The 20,497-nt window shown below is 41.8% G+C and overlaps 2 protein-coding genes across 2 annotated transcripts in view; one reads left to right on the forward strand and one right to left on the reverse strand.

Moving 5' to 3' along the window:
• Nucleotides 1-7,450: 7,450 nt before the first annotated feature.
• nell3 (NELL (neural EGFL like) family member 3) lies at nt 7,451-16,059 on the reverse strand. Its single transcript, XM_061921603.1, has 4 exons — nt 15,105-16,059; nt 10,578-11,125; nt 10,447-10,513; nt 7,451-10,386 (listed from the first exon to the last, which is right to left on the reverse strand). The coding sequence occupies exons 1-4, from the start codon at nt 15,679-15,681 to the stop codon at nt 8,870-8,872; spliced, it is 2,709 nt and encodes a 902-aa protein (XP_061777587.1). The 5' UTR covers nt 15,682-16,059; the 3' UTR covers nt 7,451-8,869.
• Nucleotides 16,060-16,316: 257 nt separating this feature from the next.
• apbb1ip (amyloid beta (A4) precursor protein-binding, family B, member 1 interacting protein) overlaps nt 16,317-20,497 on the forward strand; it is a 39,242-nt gene continuing 35,061 nt past the window's right edge. The window contains exons 1-2 of the mRNA XM_061921606.1: nt 16,317-16,705; nt 19,254-19,446. Coding sequence (XP_061777590.1) covers nt 19,384-19,446 — 63 coding nt within the window. The 5' untranslated portion in view covers nt 16,317-16,705; nt 19,254-19,383. The remainder of the gene's footprint in view (nt 16,706-19,253; nt 19,447-20,497) is intronic.

A 20,497-nucleotide genomic window follows, 5' to 3' on the forward strand; every position in this document is an offset into this window, starting at 1 on the left:
GTCAACTCTGTGGTTGTGTCATCGGATTTGCAGTCTCATGTTTTGGACACATGGGTGAAGAGAGGGGCGGAGCTTTCCACCTATCACCACCTGGTGGTAAGTTGGTTCCAATGGTGGAGGAGGATGAAGGTCAGACCCAGCAGGCCCAAACGCATTGTGAGGGTCTCCAGTAAAAGTCTGAAAGAGTCTCCCATCAGAGAGAGTTTTAATTCCCACCTCCGGAAGAACTTTGTACATGTCACGAGGGAGGTTTTTGGGCTTTAAGTCTGAGTGGACAATGTTCCGTACCTCTATTGTAGAGGTGGCCGCAAGGTGGTTGGTACCTGCCGTGGCAGTAACCTCAGAACCCACTGGTGGACACCAGGGATGAAAAATGCAATCAAGCAAAAGTAGTCGTATCCGGTCCTTCTAGCTAGTGGGACTCCGGAAGCAGTGGAAAGGTACCGACACCCCAAGCAGTGTGCGGCTTTGGCGGTTGCAGAGGCAAAAACTTGGACATTGGAGGAGTTTGGGAAAGCTATTGAAAAGTACTTCCGGATGGCTTTGAAGCAATTCTGGACCACCATGCACTGCCTCAGGAGGGGGAAGCAGTGCACTGTCAACACCGTGTTTGGTGGGGATGATGTTCTGCTGACCTCGACTCCGGATGTTCTGGATCGGTGGAGGGAATACTTTGAAGACCTCAATCTCACCTGCATGTCAGTTCCTGGGGAATCTATGGTGGGCTCTTCTATTTCTGGAACCAATTTGTCTTTTAAAAATATATTGGACAAAAGTAAAAAAGAAAGTGTTATCTGTCCCTCAGAAGCACATTATTAACTCAGGGGTCGGGAACCTATTTGGCTGAGAGAGCCATGAAAGCCAAATATTTTAAAATGTATTTCCATGAGAGCTATATAATATTTTTTAACACTGAATACAACTAAATGCGTGAATTTTTAGGTAAGACCAACATTTTTAGAGTATAATAAGTCTCGTATTCTTTTTAATAACATTGTCAATTTGAAGCTAACCAATAATAAATAAAATACTTCTTGAACAGGTGCGGTAGTAAATGGATGGATGGATTAAAATGCATGAGAATGTTTTTAAACGTTTTATTTAACACTGTGATTACCAGCGGAATTATTCATTACCGTATTTTTCGGACTATAAGTTGCAGTTTTTTTCATAGTTTGGCCAGAGGTGTGACTTATGTGTAAAATTAACACATTACCGTAAAATATCAAATATTATTTAGCTCATTCTCGTTAGAGACTAGACGTATAAGATTTCATAGGATTTATCGATTAGGAGGGACAGATTGTTTGGTAAACATATAGCATGTTCTATATGTTATAGTTATTTGAATGACTCTTACCATAATATGTTACGTTAACATACCAGGCACCTTCTCAGTTGGTTATTTATGTGTCATATAACGTACACTTATTCAGCCTGTTGTTCACTATTTATTTATTTTAAATTGCCTTTCAAATGTCTATTCTTGGTGTTGGGTTTTATCAAATAAATTTCCCCTAAAAATGTGACTTATACTCAAGTGCGACATATATGTTTTGTTCCTTCTTTATTATGCATTTTCAGCAGGTGCGACTTATACTCCGTAGCGACTTATACTCCAAAAAATACGGTACTTATCGTGTTAAGCAATGTCATCTAAGATTTATCTGAGAGACGGATTTGGCTCGAGACCCATTGGTTCCCTACCCCTGCCCTAACTGCTCAGAGTCTCCGCCCTGAGACTGGAAGATTGTGAGTTCAAACCCTGGCCGACCCATTACCTCCCTGCTTGGCACTCAACATTAAGGGTTGGAATTGGGGGTTAAATAACCAAAATGATTCCCGAGCGCGGCCACCGCTGCTGCTCACTGCTCCCCTCGCTTCCCACGGGGTGAACATGGAGATGGGCCAAATACAGAGGTTAATTTCACCACACCTTGTGTGTGTGTGTGACTAACTTTAACTTTTCAGCCCTTTTCAAAAAGAACGACACTTCAAATCCCATGATGCATTGTTGCTCTCGTGATGTGTAGTTTCTAGCTAAGCAAGTCACAACATGTAACTTAGTCGTTCGTTAGCGTTCATATAGCTCAGGGGTCACCAACCTTTTTGAGACCAAGAGCTACTTCTTGGGTACTGATTAATGCGAAGGGCTACCAGTCTGAAATAGCCAATTTGGTCAATTTACCTTTAACTCTGTTATTATTAATAATTAATTATATTTATTTTTGTGGAAACACTCATCAGCTTAATGATTTCTCACAATAAATATATATGGAAACAGATAAATATCAATATGCAACACTTTATTTTTTATATTTTCTCTAAGTGCACATTTTTCAAATTGAACATTTTCAAAAGATCATTTCTAAGACAGTCTTGTGAAATCACAATATCCCATTTTAACTAGCTAGCCACTAACATTTTTTTTTTAACAAATCATGAATTACTTTGCACCATGTGTGTACAAATAATAACTCATGTAAAATAAAAAAGTCAACTCTCAAATTTTTAAATAAATCATGTCACACTTTGAACTCGACACCAAATCTGTTATCTATTTCTTTGTCAGTTAGTGGGAAGCCTGGCATTGTTGTTAACTAGTGTGTTGCACTCTGGTGTGTAACTTGACACTGCAACTCTGAGTGAGTCTTGCAGAAGTGCATCAGTGAGGCGTGTTCTGTGTTTGTTCTTGATGAAGTTCATGTCAGAAAAGGCTGATTCACAATGATAAGTTGAACCAAACAGGCTTGCAACCTTCATAGCTGCTGCGCATACACCACTGTACTTTTCCGTCAACGAGGCACCAAAAGTTTGGTGGGCTTTAAATTTTAAATTGTCAGGAAAGAAGAGGAATGAATTTAAAAGGTAAATGTGTTTAAAAATCCTAAAATCATTTTTAAGGTTGTATTTTTTCTCTAAAATTGTCTTTCTGGAAGTTATAAGAAGCAAAGTCAAAAAATAAATGAATTTATTTAAACAAGTGAAGACGAAGTCTTTAAAATATTTTCTTGGATTTTCAAATTCTATTTGAGTTTTGTCTCTCTTGGAATTAAAATGTTGAGCAAAGCGAGACCAGCTTGATAGTAATTTTTTTTTAAATAGAGGCAGCTCACTAGTCAGTGCTGCTATTTGAGCTATTTTTAAAACAAGCCAGCGGGCTACTAATCTGGTCCTTACGGGCTACCTGGTGCCCGCGGGCACCGCATTGGTGACCCCTGATATAGCTCATTTTAATCCATTTTGGAGCGGTAGTTTTCATGACATAAATTAGTGAGGAATTTTGATGATTTGAAATGAATGCTTTCGTGAAGATTTAATCCCTAAATGATGTTGCTTACATGGCTGGTTCCTGGTGGTCCTATGCGATGCAATCTTTGAGGGTTAAAAAGTGTTTGCCTGCAATGTAATAACTATAATACATGTGAAATATAGTAATAAATCACCACTTTATGTTGTAAATTGCATTTTACATTCTGCCACTTTCCTCATAAAGTCAGAAAAGTTATTTTTTATGCTCTAACTTGATTTGCAAGCTAGTAGACATGTGTGTAAGCCATGACGGCTGCATTAGCCAAGCTTTGTGACCTAACGGCCAAAAGGTTACGACTGCAGTTTGACTAAACCGTCCCAGATGTTGTGTTGATCACCTTGTTGTCCTCCTGAACTTTGTCCTGATGCTCCATTCGTTACGTGTTGAGTTTCACTCTGACACACGCCAGTCTTTCTCTTCCAGAATGTTATTTGTCAGCTGCGAACAATATCAGTCAAAAGTTTAAAGAGGCTCTTATTGTTATTGTTGCAACCGCTTTAAAGAGGATTTTACCAAAACCTGCTGAAAATTAGGGGCAGAGCGGACAGCTCTCAGATTGTTTGTTGTAAAATCTTTACGCCTGCTCTAATTTAAGGTTCTTACCCACAAAGCCATAAATATTAAAACCGCTATTTGTTACATTGGCCCATCATGCTTTGACAAATTTCTGCTCCATTTTTGATTTTTAATCACACATTTACTTGTCCCCCTGCGATACAACTCATGCTGGTATTTTCTGCATAGTATCTGTCAAGTGATGTCGGTGACGAACCCCAAGATGCAGAGATGGCAGGCTTGATACAGGAAGGCATGATTTTTAATGTTCAAACAATGCGGGAAAAACACAAACCAGGAGACTAAAAATTTGCCAATGATACTTGAACTTGCTTTATAAATAATATATCTATTTAAATAAAGCATTTTTTCTCCTCTGTTGACAGTAGTGTTGGCTCTAGGAATTTTCTAAATAGGGTCCCAATTTTTTGTAAGCGTTTTGAAAACAAATGATAAACGTATGTATTGTCCTGTTATAGCTCACATTCTATATTGTGTTTTGGAACGTTGCTTAATTCATTTAAAAATATTAATAAAAGAAAACAAATTTGTAAACATATGTAAATGTATTCAGTTATAAACATTCATTCACTTCTTTCCCTCATGGATCTAAACTTTACCGCTGCTGGTAGTTTTATTTATGTTTTTATTTAATAAGTTGTCGGTGTATTTATTTCAGTATAAAAGTGTGAAAAGTGTTTTGCTTCGATCATGAAATTATGATAATGGTGTGCCAGCGCATACATACATTTTATAATTAACGCTTAAATCTCTGGAGTCTACATCAATTTCAGATCTATTCCTCATTTCAAAATGTTTGTTTTTTTAATGTTTTTTTTCCCCGCCCTTTTTTGTCAAACAAAACTATTGTTTTTAATGGCAAACACACAAAATATGCAAAATCTTCCACCAAAAATATTTCTCAAAGTGGAATATTTGATGTGACGTAATCGGAGCCTTGGATAGGTCAATAATTCATAAAAACATTGATTTTGATTCAATATTATGTTTTGAGCAATGACAGTTTGAAAGGGGAAAAAAACAGCTTTGTTTTATTAGTCAACATTGCAACTTTTTCTAAGTTACATTTCACCTTTAAGCTTTTATATTTCACTTTTGTTATTTTTTCGTTCATTTTATTAGTATTTGTAGAATGTACCGTGGGCTTTTAAAGCATTATCTGTGGGCCACAAATGGCCTCCGGGGCACACTTTTTACACCCCTGCTATAGATAATAAAAAATTAAATCTGTCGATAAAAATCAGAGACTGGCGACGCATGCGCGTTTATCATAACTCTCTCGCTCTCTGTCTCTGCCCCTCCCTCACGAAAGTTGCTGCGTGGCACACCTTCACAATTTTTGTTTTTACCCCTTCTTAACCTTCAACGTACATTGAAAATACATGCAAACCTAACTCAAAATGCCGAACATTTGAGGCATTTAAGAAACTCCGCCCGGACAGCACCGCAAAAGAGGACATGTCCGGGGAAAAGAGGACGTTTGGTCAGTCTACTTACCTAACGAGGAGGAAATTGGCAAGTTTGGCTTCATCTGAAAAAATCTTTTCCATCATTCAAAGGCATTCCCGATACAAATCTTTGTTTTGTTCCTGGCTTTGTCATGAATAAGTTGATAATCGTTACAAGGCCTTTTGGATTTACTAAGGTTTGACATGTTTAGTAACTTTACCAGTGGCAGTAGTTCGATAAAGACAGCAGTGCTTGACTGGCAACCTGGATATAACACACTCACGGACTTTCTAATTGGTCAAACGTTGGAAGGCGGAACATCGAAATTAAAACAAGATTTCGGGGCTTTAAATCATATTTTGAAATGAGCATATCCCAGCTGAACTACTGTTATCAGTTATAAAGGTATTTGAAAAAAAACGTGATTTATTATTGCCTTTTGACATATCAGGGCCATTTAATGATGACTAGCGACTGCTTGCTGACGTGTTTATACTTGGTGTGGAAACATAAAATCTAATTGTAAAAACTGTAAACGTTTTTAAGATGTAGACCGTGTTATCTACTAGGAAGCTAATACCCTCTGCCAAAGCCCTTGCTACGTCATACGAGCATTTAAATATAGTTCACATTTCACACAAGGTAAGACGAGATACTTTTGCAGTTGACGATCGTTAGTTGTAAATTTTTTGAATACAAATCTAGAAAATATTTTTAAAGATGTTTTTTGTGTTAGCTAAATGTCCCCACAGACCTGACAGTTTGAGCTAAAGTGCTAGCTAGTATAATTCATACTCTGGCTGTGAATTTTTGGACACCACACGATTCGAGTTGATTCGATTCTTGGAGGTACCAATTCGATTCAAAATCGATTCTCGATTCAGAATCAATACATTTTAATAACATTGGGTGCCAGTTCTGTGCATACTTGCCAACCCACATAATTTTCCCGGGAGACTCCCGAATTTTAGTGCCCCTCCCGAAAATCTCCCGTGGCAACCATTCTCCTGAGTTTCTCCCGATTTCCGCCCGGACAACAATATTGGGGGCGTGCTTTAAAGGCACTGCCTTTTGCATCCTCTACTACCTGTTGTCACGTCCGTTTTCTCTCCATACAAACAACGTGCCGGCCCAACCTCATAATATATGCGTCTTTTTCACACACACGAGTGAATGCATGCATACTTGGTCAACAGCCATACAGGTCACACTGAGGATAGCCGTATAAACAACTTTAACACGGTTACAAATATGCGCCAAACTGTGAACCCACACCAAACAAGAATGACAAACAAATTTCGGGAGAACATCCGCACCGTAACACAACATAAACACAACAGAACAAATACCAGAAACCCCTTGCAGCTCTAACTCTTCTGGAACGCTACAATATCCCCCTGCTACCACCAAAACCCCCTCCCCCTACAACTTAACCCCTCCACGCCCTCCATCTCCTGAATTCAGAGGTCTCAAAGTTGGCATGTATGGCATCCATATTACTTTAAAGAAAACTGGTTTTGTTTAATTAAATTCTACCCAAACACTTAATAAAGTAATATACAAAAAGAGAAGTATCACACACTTCTCTTTTGTAAATCTGTACAGCAGATATGATCATCTACATCAACAATATGATATGCCTCAGTCGCTAGACAGGACAGATAAAAATATTTTTTTAAATATATTTTTTTAATCGATTACCGGGAGGAACTCAAAGTAAAGCCGCTGCTCCTCCACATCGAGAGGAGCCAGATGAGGTGGTTCGGGCATCTGGTCAGGATGCCACCCGAACGCCTCCCTAGGGAGGTGTTTAGGGCACGTCCAACCGGTAGGAGGCCACGGGGAAGACCCAGGACACGTTGTGAAGACTATGTCTCCCGGCTGGTCTGGGAACGCCTCGGGATCCCCCGGGAAGAGCTAGACGAAGTGGCTGGGGAAAGGGAAGTCTGGGTTTCCCTGCTTAGGCTGTTGCCCCCGCGACCCGACCTCGGATAAGCGGAAGAAGATGGATGGATGGATGGATGGATTACAAACAAGAATTGCGATTCAATGGAAATATATATTTTTTTACACGCCTAGCTCGCACTCGTAAAAGCAAAACAGGATACTCTGTTCCAATTGACAACTGCACTTTAATATTAGTTGTGCATTTTTGTTTAAAAAAAATATATATTTTTAAAGACTGTAGCTATGTTAGCTACTTGCCCCCACAGAGCTGACACGCTTAGCTGACATGCTAGCTAATGCACACATACAAATAGTTCATGCTAATAATAAGCAAACCAAGATACTTTGTTACATTTGAAAATGGTACTATAACATTAATTGTACATTTTTGTCAAAAATAAAATTAAAACCATTCTTTTTACAATTTTGGTAAGCTGGGTTAGCTAAGTGCCCCCACAGAGCTGATACGCACACAAATATAGTTCCTACTAAAACAAAGCAAAACAAAATACTCTATTACACTTAACGTCCCTACTTAAACATTTACTAAGAAATGCTTTTTGTGTTATTTCAATTTTTTCCTAACGGTTTTGTTCCAAAGCCTAAGTTCAAATAGGTACAGTAAGTAGCAGAAAAATCCACCGGACAGTCTATAAATCTCCTTGCAGTTTGGGCTTTTCCGGTTTTTGTCATCAAAGGGTGGTCCAAATGCGGACCAGAGGCTTCGGTTTTTGCAAGAACACTCGCTTTTGATTAAGGGAGCAAAAACGGCCGTGACGCACGCGCAAAGGTTGACTCTGTTGTGTCACTGCCTTCACTTTCTCCTGTCGGCCACCTTGATAATTTACCAGGTTAACCTGAGCGCTAAGTAAACAGCAACACTTGATGAGGTGTTTTGGAAGCACACAAAAACAGCCTCAAGTGATGGATGTTGTTAGCTAGCTTTGGCTGTGTCGTCGCTGATGGGAGGTGAAACAGCTGCGAAATTAAAAGAAAGAAAGTTTCCAATATGAGCTTTTTTCTGCGCTTCCTGTTCCTTTTTTCATCCCGTCCCCTTCTGACGTCTCACATCTGGGCCAGCTGTTTTCAATCGGGCTAACTAGGCGGCAGAAACCCGCAAGTGTTTTCCCTGTTTAAACCATTCTTTTTGCCCTTCTTCTTGTCTTACAGGCTCTGTTGCTTGAATTTTTTTTTTTTGCTTAAATTGGTCCAATATGTCTGATTCCAACGTCTTTTTTTCCACCTTGAGTTGGAAAACAGTTGATAGGCGATGCGTCACCAATGGCCGACCGATCCAGTTGCGTTTCTATGTGAAAAATATAATTTTATTTTTGTCTTTACACGTACAGCACAGGCTGGTTAATACAAAAGCATTGCTTTGTAAATAAATATATTTAGAAAGATAAAAAGCACGGTAGCTATCATACAAATACAGTATGGACTATTTACTATGTGCACAAATGAAAGGATGTACTCAAAGATACACATTTGGTCACTGCTCAACCAAAGTATTAAAAGCAGTACTTTCACAGTAAACTTGTGAAACACTTAATTGTGCAAAAAAAACGGTTGTCCTTGAAGGCATCACGCAGCAACCCACAGGATGGAAATGTTGGTGGCGCCCTCGTGCGTGATCTGGTTGACGCGTCCGCGGATGCAGTCCAGCGTGACGTAGATGGCGGTGCCGTTCTCAACCTGGAAGGAGGCCCTCAAGCCCACGCTGGACCACTCGCTCCCTTCCGGCATGTGTCCGGAAACCTGCTGGGCCACGGGACCACCCAGACCTCCGCTTTGCTGCAGCGTCAGTTTAACGATGTTGCACGAGTGGATGAGCCTCAGGTTCAGGGCGATGTTAGCTGTGCCTCGCTGGAGGAACACAAAGTTCTTCTTGGGCTCGCCAGGGCGGGCCAAACGCACATGAGGGGAATCTGGCGAGAGCTGCTGGAACGTGAGCGGCTTGTTCCGGACTGCCCCGAGAGGCAGGCCTGCCTTGGCGACGGTGGCGGTGAGCGTGGACGATACCGACGAGGGGATCCAGACGAGGCTGAGCGTGCTGATGCCGGTGCTGTCCCCGAAGTAGCGGACGTTGCACTGTGACGGCGACGTGATCTCGAAGCTGAGCGTGTCCCCGCCGCCCACTGCCATGGCGCCGGAGAGCGTGATGGACGTGTCCCGGTAGTTGACACCAGTCTTGAAGGCCTGCACCGCCTCCTGGCCCGTGCCGTTGCGGCTGGCGTAGGCGATCAAGAAGAAGCCTTCCCGGACGCAGGTTTGTCCCATGGAGTAGAGCGCCTGCTGGAGGACAAACTTGACCACGCCGCGCTCCGTGAAGCGCACGCCTCGGCTGTCGTGGGTCAAGCCGACCATGTAGGGGTCGGAGACGGACGTTATGCGGAAGGTCGGCCGGTAATTGGTTTGGTAGTGGGCCATGAGAGACAAGTCTGCAGTCAAGGCTACGGCGCCGGTGTCATGTGACAACCAGAGTAGGCTGAAGGTGGGCGGGGTCATGTCGTAGACGTGGACATCCTTGCTCTGGTTGCAGTGTTGATTGGGACTCCTCAGGAGGACGCTCACCGTGTCGTTAGGCTCCACCTCCAGCCCGGTGCTCACGCTTACCCCCTGGAAGTACTTCCCTTCAAGCTGCTCAATACGCACGCCGCTCAGGTCCTGACCCTCCTCCTCCTGGCTGGCGTTAAACCTCAACCCCACTTGGAGGAAGTTGCGGCAGCTATGCTTGATGGCGAAGTTGTAATCGAGCCACAGCAGGCCGTGCTGCAAGAACGTCACCTGGCCGCCATCGCCGGACAGAAGGTCACTGCGCTCCTTGCTCCGCAGGCTCAGTCGTAGCCCAGGAAAGACGTGGCCTTTGGACTTCCTGGCCGACGGAAGCAACACGCTGGCGCTCCAGGACTGGGAGAGGCGGCTTTCCGAGGGGGCGGCACAGACGGAGTCGGTTACAGCCGTGCAGGAACGGACGACGGCGTGTCCGTCGCAATCCGAGCAGGCTTGGCACTCCTGAAGCTCCTGGTTGAAAAAGTAGTCTTGGCCGCAGAAACCTTTTTCAGCTTCTCTGGACGACACGCCCAAACAACGGAAGCCTCCTGGAGACGACATTTCATCAGAACTAGTTTACCAAACTGCTAGCAAGATGGCGCACAAACCTGGCGTGTTGAGACACTTGACTCGCTCGCCGCAGATGTTTGGTAACTCCAGACACTCATCTCGGTCCTGCAGGGGGTTAGAAGGACACTTTTAGGACTACTTCAGGACTCACGTAGGGTCTCGTTGGTACCTGGCACATGGTGTCTGCAGTGGAGGAGCACTGGGAGATGAGGAAGAAGCCAGGCGGACACATGGTGCACTTCTCACACTGCGGAGGGTCTCGCTGAAAATCGCAGAAGTGCTCCGTCGCGCAGGCTGAGGGGCAGCCGATCAGGGGCCGAGGCATATGCGCCTCGCCGAGGACGTCCATCACCTTGGCGTCCGCTTTGTGCACGGCGTTCTGCAGGTGGCTGCGGGCCTGGCTCTGGAGACCTGCCAGGTGGCTCTCAAAGTAGCTCTGCAGCTCCCCCTGCAGGCCCCGGAAGGACACCTGCTTGACGGTGTCCACCAGGAGACCGTACTGCGCCTTCACTGTGTCCATCTGCTCGTACATGCGCCCCTGCTGCTCCAGGATACGGTGCTGCTGGGAGACGAGTGCCTCCTGCTGCTCGGCGAGCTTCTGCTGCAGGTCGCGTATGAGCACCTGCTGGGCCCGCAGGGCCTCCACCAGCTTCTCCTGACCCTTGGACAGCTGGAGGTGAAGGATGAGGGCGTCCTCTGAAGGGACCTCATTTTCACCTGAAGGACAAACACAAAAGTATTGGGCACGAGTTACAACTACAGGAAGTGAAATGTAAAGTAAATGTTGGATCCAATCTCCTGGGAACAGTCATATTTTAATAGATATTGTAATGATTACAGGATTATGTTCATATTTATTACGGACTCATATTTATATTCATTGTAAGTTATTAGAGAATCCTATTTATTTTAATATCACAGAATAGTATCATATTAATTGCTGCTGATCCGCTTCTGCTTGGGATGGTTTCCTGCTGGCTCCGCTGTGAACGGGACTCTCGCTGCTGTGTTGGATTCGCTTTGGACTGGACTCTCGCGGCTGTGTTAGATCCATTATGGATTGAACTTTCAAAGTATCATGTTAGACCCACTCGACATCCATTGCTTTCGTCTTCTCCAAGGTTCTCATAGTCATTGTCACCGACGTCTCACTGGGTGTGAGTTTTCCTTGCCCTTATGTGGGCCTACCGAGGATGTCGTAGTGGTTTGTGCAGCCCTTTGAGACACTAGTGATTTAGGGCTATATAAGTAAACATTGATTGATTGATTGATTGATGTTTACCATTATTAAATATTTATACTACTACTTAATCTAATAAATTGTTACATCGTCATATTTTATTACATATTTATATTTTATAAATATTGTAATATTGATTGTAATGATTACAGGATTATCTTCATATTTATTACAGAATCATATTTATTCATTGTAATAGTTATTAGAGAATCATATTCATCTTAATATCACAGAATAGTGTTTATCATTAATTTTATGATTACCATTATTACATATTTATACTAATACTTAATCTAATTGTTACATCGTCATATTTTATTACATATTTATATTTTATTTAGTGACAATTATTACATAATTTATATTCAGATTTTATCATTTATTCTAACAATTCTTTTCATTGGCCATTCCACTGATTCGGTGCCATTTACATCCATAAGAAATAAGATATATAAATTCACATTAAAATTAGATTTGAAATGTAAAATAGAATTCTGCACATCGATTTGATTGCATATTTACTATCAATAAAGTCAATCTTAAAGAATTGTCCCCATTACTCTTAATCATGATATACTGGACAACCATTTAAAAATATTAGGGCTGTCAAACTACTAAAATATTTAATCGCAATTATCGCACTTTTTTCAGTTAACTCAATTATTCGCAGATATTTGTTTTCATATTTAGCAAGTGTACTCTACACAGATAATTTAAGTTTTCATACCATGACTGGACAAATAGTAATGTATATTTTTTACATATCTGTGTTAGTTAGATTTCGCTTTACTATATCAAATGTTCTTGTCACTGGGTTTTCATTCAGTCCTGTTACCAAACTGACTTTTTTTTATGTACAAAAAGAATGTGTTGAATCACTTAAAGTGTCGACACGCTGTTAGCGTAAATACCGTATGACAATATTTAATGTATTTTCCAATTATATACTAAAAACTCATTTCTGTTACTTTTGGTCCTGCAATGAGTCATCTTTGTAGAGATAAAACAGCCTGCGTTTAATACATCTTTTGAGTAGCCCAATGTGTATTACCAGATTTATGGTAGAAAATAAGATATTAAATGTCTCTTGCAGTCACCATCAAAAGTTTACGTACACTTGTAAAGAACATAATGTCATGGCTGTCTTGAGTTTCCAATAATTTGTACAACTCTTATTTCTTGAGGCCAAACCGCTCATTTTTTCTTTCATCTGACATCACATGGACAAAGATAAGACCTTCTGGAGGAATGGTCAGATGAAACAAAAATGTAGCTGTTTGGCCACAATACCCAGCAATATGTTTAGAGGAGAAAAGGTGAGGTTAGTTAAAGTACCAATGATTGTCACACACACACTAGGCGTGGTGAAATGTGTCCTCTTCATTTGACTCATCCCCTTGGTCACCCCCTCGGAGGTGAGGGGAGCAGTGAGCAGCAGCGGTGGTGCGCCCTGGAATAATTTTTGGTGATTTAACCCCCGATTCCAACCCTTGATGCTGAGTGCCAAGCAGGGAGGTAACGGGTGCCATTTTTATAGTCTTTGGTATGACTCGGCTGGGGTTTGAACTCACGACTTACCGATCCCAGGGCGGACACTCTAACCACTAGGCAATGGATGCCATTGTTATCGTCTTTCGTATGACTCGGCCGGGGTTGGAACTCACAACCTACCGATCTCAGGGCGGACACTCTAACCACTAGGCCACTAAGTATGTGGCCTAGTAGTATAATTCCAGGAACACCACCCTACTGTCAAGCATGGTGGTGGTACTATTATGCTCTGGGCCCGTCTTGCTGCCAATGGAACTGGTGCTTTAAATGGGACAATGAAAAAGGAGGTTAACCTCCAAATTCTTTAGGACAACCTAAAATCATAAGCCCGGAGGTTGGGTCTTGGGCACAGTTGGGTGTTCCAACAGGACAATGACCCCAAACACACGTCAAAAGTGGAAAAGGAATGGCTAAATCAGGCTAGAATGAAGGTTTTAGAACGGCATTCCCAAAGTCCTGACTTAACCTTCCTCTTGTGTTAGCTTTCTGTTACCATCTCTGATGTTAACGGGTCGGTTTTGACCCATGTCTTAAATCAGCTGTAAAATACACTAAAAACGATTATCTATCATACAATTTGTTTCTCGTCTCTTGGTTACCCTGTTAGGCTTCCTTATCCATGAAAATATTGGTTTTAATATTTTTGGTGTGGGCCATTGGGCCCTTTTTTTGCCAGTATACCCCTCGATTTCAATTAAAAAATGGTAAAATTAACTTTAAAATAAACTTATAAATAAAAGGTTGTTGTGTTACCTGACTATTACTGAGGGGTATTAAAACATATATCTTATCTTACATCTTATTTGTTTTATTTATTTTTTCATTTTAATAATTTTGAGACTGAATTGACCTCACATGTCTGGACATACCGTCTTTGTTTGTTTTTGTACTGGATAACAAGGTAAAACAAGAATCCCCTAAAGCTAACATTGGGAGAGGAGCTGGCTGTCAGTGTGTTTAGTTTTGGCTCTAATTATTGCCTCCGGGTACTCCGGCTTCCTCCCACTTCCAAAGACATGCACCTGGGGATAGGTTGATTGGCAACACTAAATTGGCCCTAATGTGTGAATGTGAGTGTGAGTGTTGTCTGTCTATCTGTGTTGGCCCTGCGATGAGGTGGCGACTTGTCCAGGGTGTACCCCGCCTTCCGCCCGATTGTAGCTGAGATAGGCGCCAGCGCCCCCCGTGACCCCGAAAGGGAATAAGCGGTAGAAATGGATGGATGGATATTGCTTGAAAATCTCATTTTTATTACTGGGTCGAAACCGACCCCAACAACACCAAGGTCATAATTTCATCCAGAGCATTTTATAATTTAGTGAAAAACCAAAAAAATGTTTTGTTTTGTTGAAATAGAGGTTCCTGACAAAGGCAAAAAGCCTTGATGCAAAAAAATTAATTTATGTGGTTATTTTATGCATTTAAAAACTAAAACGGGTCGGTGACCCTAACACAAGACGAAGGTTAAATGTGTAGACAATGCTGAAGAAACAAGTCCATGTCAGAAAACCAACTCAATTAGCTGGAGTGCACCAATTTTGTCAAGAGGAGTGGTCAAAAATGTAACCAGAAGCTTGTGGATGGCTACCAAAAGCACCTTATTGCAGTGAAACTTGCCAAGGGACATGTAACCAAATATTAACATTGCTGTATACATATTTAGTCACATTTTCAGTAGACCATGATAAATTCATAAAAGAACCAAACTTCATGAATGTTTTTTTGTGACCAACAAGTATGTGCTCCAATCACTATCACAAAAAAATAAGAGTTGTACAAAGTATTGGAAACTCAAGACAGCCCTGACATTATTTACAAGTGTATGTAAACGTTTGATCGTGACTGTTTAGTCATGTTTTTACATTTTGATGATTATTTGTTGCATGCATGAACGTTGGAGCAGACCTGGTTTGACGTCACAAGTGAGCTGGACCCCCAGAGGCGCGCCAACGACTTCCGGCGACGGATGTCCAAACTCGGGGAAGTCTCCCAGAAACTGCGCGGCTCTGTCGGCCAGATGCACCGGATGGAGCTGCTCGGCTCCAGGCGGCGAGCTCTCCTCGGAAGCAGCCCCGTCCAAGCAGCCCTCTCCCACGCATGCCCTCGCTCGGACCCTGGGTCTGATCCGCAGCGGGAGCCTGCACTCCAAGCCCTTGCAATCCCGCGTGTGGTTGAAGGACGCGGGGGGTCTCACGCAGTCCTCGTCCGTGCATGCTGCGGGACGGACTTCCGCTGCGGTACTCAAGTGCCGCGCCGGTCTAGACGACCTGCTGCCGGGGCAGTGGTCGCCGGTGCACGGTCTCGGGTCTCCGGTCTGGGAGCAGTGGGTCCCAACGCAGATGTCAGCGCGCACTGACGCCAGCAGGATAAGCAGCACCGATGATGGCAACAACATCTTGACAGGATGACATGAAAGAAAAAGTCCACTGGGAACAAAATGCTTGATGAAAGTTCTTTGGCAGACTGCTTTCCAATCTCGCATCCCCGCCGCCTTGCGTGCACGCCAGAGCCACTCTGAGCTGGCTGGAGCTCAGTCCTCCACGTCGGGATGTGATGACCGCATTCCAGGAACTTCATTAGCGTCAGGTTTCCTCCACCGCCGCCATGTTAACCCTTAGCTTACCAGGCACCGTGATGCAGTGAGCCAAATGGAAGAAAATATTTATGAACAAAACGGTGTTTTTTTTAATGAAGTTGTTACAGGTAGATAACGTGTTAAAACAACTAGCGTGAAGAAGTCGACGCAAAAATAAGCTAAATAGCTCAAATGAGTGGTTAAGCTTGTGTCGCCAATTAGCTTGATAAGTTAACGACGATAAAGATACTCTAGCAAAGCTATATGTACACCTGCTGTCATTTAAGTTTGATTGAACCTTTTATTAGTAGATTGCACAGTTCAGTACATATTCCGTACAATTGACCACTAAATGGTAACACCTGAATAACTTTTTCAACTTCTTTAAAGGCCTACTGAAACCCACTACTACCAACCACGCAGTCTGATAGTTTATATATCAATGATGAAATATTAACTTTGCAACACATGCCAATACAGCCGGTTTAGTTTAATAAATTACAATTTTAAATTTCCCGCGGAGTTTCTTGTTGAAAACGTTGTGTGTTTGTGACGTTATTGGTTGGAGGGGACATTTTAGTCCAGATCCACTTACAGCTAAAAGTCGTCTCTTTTCATCGCATAATTACACAGTAATTTGGACATGTCTGTTGCTGAATATTTTGCAATTTGTTCAATTAATAATGGAGACGTCAAATAAGAATGCTGTTGGTGGAAAGCGGTGGATTGCAGCTGCCTTTAGCAACCGAAACACAGCCAGTGTTTCTTAGTTTTTTCTCTACGCCAACCATCAAGTTTTGGGATGGGAGAATTGTCGGCTCTTACCGGAGACTTCAGTGGATTATGGGACATTCTCCTGTAGCTGTGATCTTGGCTCCTCATCGGCTTCTCTTTGAGACACTGGCGTTCACCGCAGCCATCCGACTTTCAGGTATGACTTTACTCATCTAATCTCACTAAAATACTATTAACACAATAGGCATATAAGGGATTTTCCAGAATTATCCTAGTAAATGTGTCTAATTACATCTGAAACGCTCACACTGCCGCCGCCCGCAGCTGTCGCTTTTTTTTTTTTTTTTTTTTTTTTTTTTTGTGCCTCACTCTAACTTTCCTAATCCACAAATCTTTCATCCTTGCTCAATTTAATGGGGAAATTGTCGCTTTTTCGGTCCGAATAGCTCTTGCTGCTGGAGGCTATGATTGTAAACAATGTGAGGATGTGAGGAGCCCTGTAACCGGTGATGTCACGCGCACATCGTCTTGCTACTTCCGGTAAAGGCAAGGCTTTTTTATTAGCGACCAAACGTTGCAAACTTTATCGTCGATGTTCGCTACTAAATCCTTTCAGCAAAAATATGGCAATATCGCGACATGGTCAAGTATGACACACAGAATGGACCTGCTATCCCCGTTTAAATAAGACAATATAATTTCAGTAGGCCTTTAAGTCAGGGTCCACATTAATATAAGGTAATGTGTAAATTGTTCAAAAAATGTCTCATTGAATATACGTTCATTTTCCTGCATTGATACGAGTGACAGGTAAACTGTTTTTTTTAACTAAAACTTCACAATAAAAAAAACAGCACTTAGCTATAGAGACTAACTAGCCCTTGCTAATTACAGAGATAGTTTGAAAAATGTGCTAATTTGGTGAATAAATTGACTACCTATCAATTATAGGCAGACAAGTAATGTTTTGGGTGGATAGTAGGGCTGGGCAATATTTTTAGGCCATATCGCGATTCACGATATATATCTCGATATTTTTAGCCTTGAATGAACACTTGATGCATGTAATCACAGCAGTATGATGATTCTATGTGTCTACATTAAAACATTCTTGTTCATACTGCATTAATATATGCTACTTTTAAACTTTCATGCAGAGAAGGAAACCACAATTAAGTCAATTGACCAAAAGTGTATTTGTTAAACAGTTATTAAGCAGTGTCACAAACATTCATTTGATTTCCAAAACAGAAAATGCAAGATTGTCAGAGACATTTTAAAACAATTTATTAGTGAACTTGTGTGCAAGATGTCACTAAGATGACATATCAAAACAACACTAAATTAAAGTGCACTTTTTGTACAGAACGCCACTACAATAGTTTAAAACAAAGTGCAATTTTGTGCATGTGCATGATTTTGTGGGCGTATGGCACAGAATGGGGATGTTGACATGCGCAGTAAAAAGTATTCGTTCTCTAGCAGGTGACCATTCAAATAATGCTACATATTAGCAATAGTTGTACCTTTTGGTAGCAACGCTTTAGCACCACACTTGACGAATTACAGTTGTCTGTTCGACATATTCCCACTTGAAGCCAAACCACCGCCAGACGATGGACCCCGTGCTTGCTTTATTTGGAATGAATTCTTCCTTTATTTGTTACCAGATTCGCACCTTCATTCTCTTTTGTTACCGCTGGCATCACAGCTAACGTTGCCCATACTGATACCTCTCTGCTCCACGAGGGCGTATATGTATATGACGTATGACGTGATGTATGTAAGAAGGTGTGCTTGCTGTCTGTGAGAAGAGCCTGTAGTGTAATGCCCGCAGCTAAAAGCAACTGCCTGAGAATGTATATTCGAATATCACGATATAGTCATTTTCTATATCGCACAGTGACAAACCTGCAATATATCGAGTATATCGATATATCGCCCAGCCCTAGTGGATAGCTTGATAATGTAATTATGATAGATTGACCTAGCTCAGTGGACTAACTCGTTGTTGTTAAGTATCCTCAAAATGCTGAGTTGAGTTTAAGTTTATTTGGAACATGCACGCATATAACATGATGCATCACAATTTCCAGTTTCTCTATTCAACATGTTCGAAAAGGAGAAGGAAGAAGCAGAGATTATTTAATCCGACCCCTTTTCCTTTACATAGCAGTTGCTCAAACTTTTGTTCACTTCCTGTTCTGAATTTGTTCACAATATACTCCATAAGTAATAACAATAAAATAAATAAATAATAATTGGTGAAGTAAGTTATATTTTATACGGTGAGATGAATAAGATTAGCTTGATAATGAATGGATGGATGAGATAAATTCAGAATGTTTATCATGGCTCTTATTCTTTGTACTTTGTAAACACTTTAAGTTTGAAGTAAATATGGACGTGTGCGAATTAAGACGCCATCAATGAAATTGGCTCAGTATTCTCCCTATTAAATATATACAGACAAAGACTGTTTGGTCAGGGTAATTAATAGCTTGCTAAGATAAATAAATAGGTCGCAATACTGGCTTGATAATATGACTAGATTGACAAGCTAAATAACTTAACTTACAAAATACAAAGATTTAAAGGAAATAAAATATGCTCACATTGTTCAGTGACATTTTGTTTACTCTTCATTTTGCCCATTGTTTACTTTCCTGTGAACCTGTGCCCCTCCAAGTTGGTTGCACTTTTTAAGACTGTTTTTGTCCTTCCTCTTGTTTTGTTGAGCAAAGTCAGCATGTTGAGACAGCTGCTGGTCGTCAAGCCGGGAGACAGAGGTGTTGTGCTGGCCTTCCTTGTCAACACCGAGCGAGGACACACTATGGACACAGCCAACACAAGTCGTCCAAAGATGGCACAAGGATGGAATGCAAAAATGGGCGGCGCTCTACTTTGTGTGCTTTTCTGGAACCGTGCTTGGGGGAGGTAAGGAATTCGCCTTTTTGCATGTTTTTTTTTTTTTTTTGTTGAATTGGCTTTCTGGGTACATTTCTACGCAAAGTTTTGGAATTTACATTTGGGTAAAAGTCCAGGAATGCATATTGTATGGAGATATGTAACACAGTACCCTTTGCACCCTCACATTTCCCATCGTTACGGCTGCATTTTGACAATCGGCGCATTGTCTTGCATGGCTCTCTGCTGCTTTTGTCATTATCGCCGTTGGTTTTTCTTTGAAAGTATAAACGCCCCCGTAAAAAGACCTGAAAGACTACTTCCAGGTGTGCTCATGGTGCATACATTTGCAACCTCACAGCCATGATCACACATCTGGGCTTCTGCAGGGTTGCTTGGGTTGGCTTCTTTCAAGGCTTCCTGACCTCCTCAACACGTCTGTAATGAGGAACAAGGAGCTGGCAGTGTGCAGACCACCCTCTGTGTCGTGCGTTTACGCCAGTGTTCAATGGAAGAATGTTCTACGAGGTGTTGGCGGTGAATGAATGAATGAAATGATGGTGGCTGCTTCATCCATCATAAGACTTTGGAGGTTTTTGCATGATGCTTGGCGACAGTATTTCACCAAGAGAGAGGGTGGTCTAGCTTGGAGTGTGGCCAGGAACTAGAAACCTCACTTTAGACTTGGAGGATGTGTGTATATACTCACAGGTCATTTGTGATGCTGCTCCTGTATTGGATGTCATTGGTGGGCTGAGAGGATGGCCCAGGTAGGTATTTCATTCAGGACAATTAATAATCAATCAATCAATCAATGTTTACTAATAATCAATATGAATCAGCCCCGCCTGGCAAATTTCATCAAATACGAACCACAACAACAACACAATGGTGTTGCAATCGATCGGCCACAGATCTTTATTGGCAGATTTCTGTTGAAAAGTTTGTGATCGCCTGTCAATCAATACTGATTTAAAAAAACATGATCACTTGTGGCTCATACCTTTTAGCTTTTGTCCTTTTGTTGATACACGAGGTTACTAGTAGCAGCTCCTTCTAACTTTTGTGTATGCCCTTTAGG

The sequence above is a fragment of the Nerophis ophidion genome, linkage group LG15 (genome assembly GCF_033978795.1).
Source record: "Nerophis ophidion isolate RoL-2023_Sa linkage group LG15, RoL_Noph_v1.0, whole genome shotgun sequence".
Taxonomy (NCBI): domain Eukaryota; kingdom Metazoa; phylum Chordata; class Actinopteri; order Syngnathiformes; family Syngnathidae; genus Nerophis; species Nerophis ophidion.

Coding starts and splice junctions, on each gene's coding strand:
- nell3 (XM_061921603.1), bottom strand. CDS start 15,681: ATGCGAGATTGGAAAGCAGTCTGCCAAAGAACTTTCATCAAGCATTTT. Junction 11,126..15,104: donor CACTTGTGACGTCAAACCAG/GTCTGCTCCAAC, acceptor TTTGTCCTTCAG/GTGAAAATGAGGTCCCTTCA. Junction 10,387..10,446: donor CAAGTGTCTCAACACGCCAG/GTTTGTGCGCCA, acceptor TGTCGTCTCCAG/GAGGCTTCCGTTGTTTGGGC.